Here is a 4,698-nt window from a genome sequence, read left to right as displayed (position 1 = left end):
GTGGTGATAAATTCTGCAAACAGATAATCAAACACACAGACATTTTTATAAATACTCAAAATGGTTTGTGACACTTCCAGGTACTGTGTATGTCTTCAGAAAACACATTTTACCAAAAATGAAAAAAAAAAAAAAAAAAAACATATAGACCGACAAACTGAAAACAATACAAGCATTTGCTGAAACTTTGTGTGACTTAGTGTTGCTGCTGGTAAATATAAATTATGAACCCCACCGGATGCTCTGATGGAGTTAAAGAGAAGCTCCAAGTGGTCCTGGCTGAATCTGTAGGTTAGGACATATCGTTGTCCTTCAAGCAGCACAGGAACCATCGACATCAACGTGTCAATGTTGATTATGAAGCCCAGGACAGAGAGGGACCTTCAAAAGCAAATATTGTTTTACTATGATGATTCTGCCAAAACAGGATACAAGAAAGCAGGGATGCAAGATAGTATCATATGAATAATATATAATACATACCACTTTATGAACTTGACGCAGATCAAATAAAGCATCTTATGAACTCGATGCAGACAGGAGAACAGAGCATCAGAACTTGATGAAGTAGATAGTAGATAAACAAGAGAACAGAGCATCCCATGAACTTATGTCATGGACTTGAGGGATGCACTGAAACCAGTAGAGTTTTACCTTAAATAATTCAATGATTTGTAAATTGACTACTTGTATACATCTAACGAAGAATAAAATAAACCCTTATTTTCTAAATCAGCAGTCTCATTCTGATAATTTAATTATAATAAAGAATTTGTACTGGGTATTGGCGATCAGAAATGGTGTCAGTGCATCACTAATAGAACAGTCACTATTTTAAAAGACCTCTTTGTTCGGTAAAGGGGTTTGCCATCTTCCATCTTCAAAGTGAGCAAGAACTCCCTCGCTTTTGTCAAGAACCCCCTGGTGCTTGTCCAATTCCTAGAACCAAGGGGGGCTTTGAACCCTTTGGCTCTGGGATTGCGACTGTTCAAGATGTCAAACAGCCTGTCTGTTATCTATAAACAAATTTGTAAATTAACTGGAAGCACTGAAATCATCACTATAACTTTGTGTAAACAGGTATCAGATAGTAAACACTAAAGTATGAGGCATAGTTTGTTTTCTCTCCATTTCCTCTGTAGCTATGCTTTTTAAAATTAAATTGCAGCATTGCTTTAAATCTGTAAATCTGAGATGTGACAATAAGGGTGCTTCTGAGGTAAGTATGAGGTAGGTATAAACAGTTTTATCCAAGTTCTTGCATATTGTTGAATTTGAGGACGGTCATAATTATTTAATCGTTCCTGATGCCAAAAAATTTTAAAAGAAGAAAAAGATAAAGGGTTAATCCTGGTGGCATTCACATTTTAACAACCACCCTCGTTTCGGGGTTACCTCAATTAATTCTGAAGTAGCCTCACAATCTTTGAACTCTGCATAGCCCACGTCCTGCAAGGTGCGGAGCGCCACTGCCACAGAGTTACTCAAAGTCTGAGCAGCCAGGGAGACCTTGATTGAGTTTATATGGGGAAATGAAGAGCACATTAGTGCTACAAGATGTAAACATCATCAAAAAGTATAAAAACACAATAACGCCCTACAGCCCATTTCTATTGGGGCCCTCTATACATAAATCATCATGCAAACATACCTTCATCTTCTGATTAGCAAAGTTCACATGCTTATCTGTGACTCGGTTGGCAGCATGTAGTCCACTTTTCTTTTGAACATTGTTCAGCTGAACTATATACTTCCAATCGATACTGCCAGTTTTGCTTCTAATGGGGCTGTATGCCTGCAGAATCAGATTTTTTTTCACTGTACACGTCAAATGTAAAGTACCACATTTTGCACAATTATGTAAATACAATCAAAATGTATAAAAAGCAGAACAGTCAACCAGAGCAAATAGACAATAATGAGCACGTACCTGCAACATATTGCGTGTCAGCTTCAGCATGTGGCAAGCGTCCATCATAACAAAAACATTGTCATGGGTTACTGGATGTGGGAAATGGGTCTTCAAGGGCTTACAGGGGTCTGCTTTTAGATCGCACCCAAGTTGGATGCACATACTAACATTGGATGCATGACCATCCATTGTCACGCACACGACCCTTATCTGACGGTGATGCAGCTCTTCTAATGCATGTTCTACTAAGACCTTCTGTGTTTCTGGTGTGAGGGACTTGGTCAAATAATACGCAATTGGAGCTTTCCAATAACCTTGAAGCCCAACCACCATAAACACAAGAACCTCGGAAGCCATGTCAGTCTCATTCAATCGATCCCCCATGTCCACATATCCAAGCATTGTTTGTGTCTGAGGATCATGTTGGACATGATTTTTGATGGCCATGGCATCCAGCATCAGAGTGACACATCCGTATTTGGCCTCATCTTCCTGATGCCGTCTCTCCAGCATGTCCAACATCATTTTGTTGAGACCAGGTCTGGCATCAAGAGAGCTCAGCCACCTTAGTAAAATTAAAAAGTAGACATTTCACCATGTAGCCATTAAACCACTAACCCAAGTCCCTATGGTGGACACCTGACATACAATAAATAGCTATAATATCAACATGTATCAGTATGAGAAAAAAACATACTTGATGTCTAAAGACGTCATTGGCAGTGAACTGTTGTATTTTATTTGATGTCTTTAAATGTCATTAGCAGCCAATGAATTAACCACTCATGATAATATTGTCTGTAGTGCTTAATATAATTCAGTTTAAAATTATACATCATGAAGAATACCTTTGCAATGAACTGGGATGTGGCAGGTGAATATGCAGAGTATCTCTCAGGTAGTGATATGCCTTTGGACCATGTAGATGGAGTGTAAGAGCAAAATCTCTCTGGGCCTTGGTGTACTCTACGCCCTGCCTCGACAGGAGATGAACTGGAAGATCTGAAATTCAATTAGCAAAAGTGATTCAGTAGGTCACCTTTTAATGGTATCTAGGAAGTCAACAAAAAACATAAAATACATAAAATATTCAATGTAATTTTTTTATTTTACCTGAGTAGCATTCAAGCTTGTCTTTCAGCTCTTCGTTGATGAGATTTTTCTCCTTCAGTTCCTCCAGAAGAGCCTGCATGTTGTTCTTGGCCCTCTTTTCTCTCCTCAAGGCATTACTCTTGTCCCGCTGCAGTTTCGTCACTCTTGCTGAGGCTTCTTGGAGTTTGGCCTTTATAGCATCGGGGCAAGCAGGCAGTGTGTATAAGTGGTCAGTGGACTGCCGCTTGCGGCTCAAACCCCTCTGTCCAGTGGCTCCCTGTTGTTTTGGCAAAATATACAAATATATGAATAATAGTAAAATAGAAATTAATAACTTACTTTTTCAACAATTCCATCTGCACTTTTCAATTCTGTGAGCCTGAATACATTTTTGTGTTCTCCAATTTTTCAACAGAAAACACAACAGCATACTTTTAAAGAAACTGTATAGGTTTGTCCACTTGTAAGGCAAAAATATGTTTTTGAGAAAGTGAGATAGCCAGTGGTTTTCAAACTGTTACCACCTCAAATAATGTTGGTCTCTTAGACTACTAACACCATTATAGACCTTTCTGCGTACCACCAAGATAAAGGATTTAATATAACAAGCCATATGATGCTCTCATTTGTTTGTGACATTCCACAAGCAAATACTCACAACATCAGGTTGAGGTGCATCCTGAGACAAGCTTGTTGGCAGGTTGTCTTCTGTTCTTTTAGAAGTGGTTGTGGTTCTTGTTGCTACTGACTAAAATAAACACAAGTGGAGAAGTTTTGAGTGTCTAAAATGTGCTGTAATAAACAACACATTATATTACTGAAGTGTGACATTTAATCACATATTTATATTGACATATCAATCTTATACACCTTGAATTATTGTTGGTCAATGATACACATACCATTTGAAGATGAGCTGGAAAGCTGAATGTGGATGGCACAACGCCATCTTTAAGCCGGACAGTCTGTCCCGTCCTGTCAAAGTCCTCACTTCTGAAGTGCTCACTGCAGAGCAGTGTCCTGTCAGTAGCAGCAAAACCCTCCCTTCTTAAAGCAAGTTCCCACTTCCTCCGCCTCTCTCCGGTTTTGGGAAATCTTAAAAACGTGAGAAATGTACCCAGATATATAAATTATTGTCAACATCATCAATTCTCATTTCCTTTTACATTAAGGGTAAGGACACATTACACACATTACACACACAGTATTGTAATATCTTACAGGTGAAAGGTGATCCCACGGGCTCTGGTTTCAGCACAACGGCGATTAGAGCATCCGTATGCTGCACAAAAGTCTGGCATCTTTATCTGTAGGAATCGTAATGTAAGATGTTTTTAACAAACTTTAACAAGTTAAGTTAAGTTAAGTTTTAAGTTAAGTTTATCAAGTTTAACAAGTTAAATCTGGTGGTCTCAGCCTTACACTACTATGCTGCATGATTAGGTCGTTTTTTGAAGAGAAAAGCTGCAATTTTTAACGTGTTCAAACATCCAGAATTGTAGCCACGTTAATAACGTTTGTAAAAAACCAAACCGTTTGTAAATCTGTCAAGATTTCAGCGAGATAAGAGTATTTAAGTTTGTGCAGATCACTCACCTTCCGTCGGTTACCATAGATCCCGCCAGAAAGATTGCCTGTGGTAAGATGGCCGCCCGGTGATGACGTTACAGACTCCGCCGTAAGACATCTAGCCT

General features: G+C 38.8%; 1 protein-coding gene across 1 annotated transcript in view; it reads right to left on the bottom strand.

Moving 5' to 3' along the window:
• LOC115370508 (uncharacterized) overlaps positions 1-4,305 on the bottom strand; it is a 5,417-nt gene extending 1,112 nt beyond the window's left edge. The window contains exons 1-6 of the mRNA XM_030067535.1: positions 4,226-4,305; positions 3,907-4,099; positions 3,663-3,752; positions 3,026-3,248; positions 2,761-2,914; positions 236-381 (exon numbers count right to left, since the gene is read on the bottom strand). Of these exons, the coding sequence (XP_029923395.1) occupies positions 236-381; positions 2,761-2,914; positions 3,026-3,248; positions 3,663-3,752; positions 3,907-4,099; positions 4,226-4,305 (886 nt within the window). The remainder of the gene's footprint in view (positions 1-235; positions 382-2,760; positions 2,915-3,025; positions 3,249-3,662; positions 3,753-3,906; positions 4,100-4,225) is intronic.
• Between the last annotated feature and the right edge of the window lie 393 nt (positions 4,306-4,698).

Source organism: Myripristis murdjan, chromosome 13 (genome assembly GCF_902150065.1).
Source record: "Myripristis murdjan chromosome 13, fMyrMur1.1, whole genome shotgun sequence".
NCBI classification, from domain to species: Eukaryota; Metazoa; Chordata; class Actinopteri; order Holocentriformes; family Holocentridae; genus Myripristis; species Myripristis murdjan.
The sequence above is the reverse complement of the archived record's forward strand: the minus strand, read 5'-3'. Positions and strand labels throughout refer to the sequence as shown.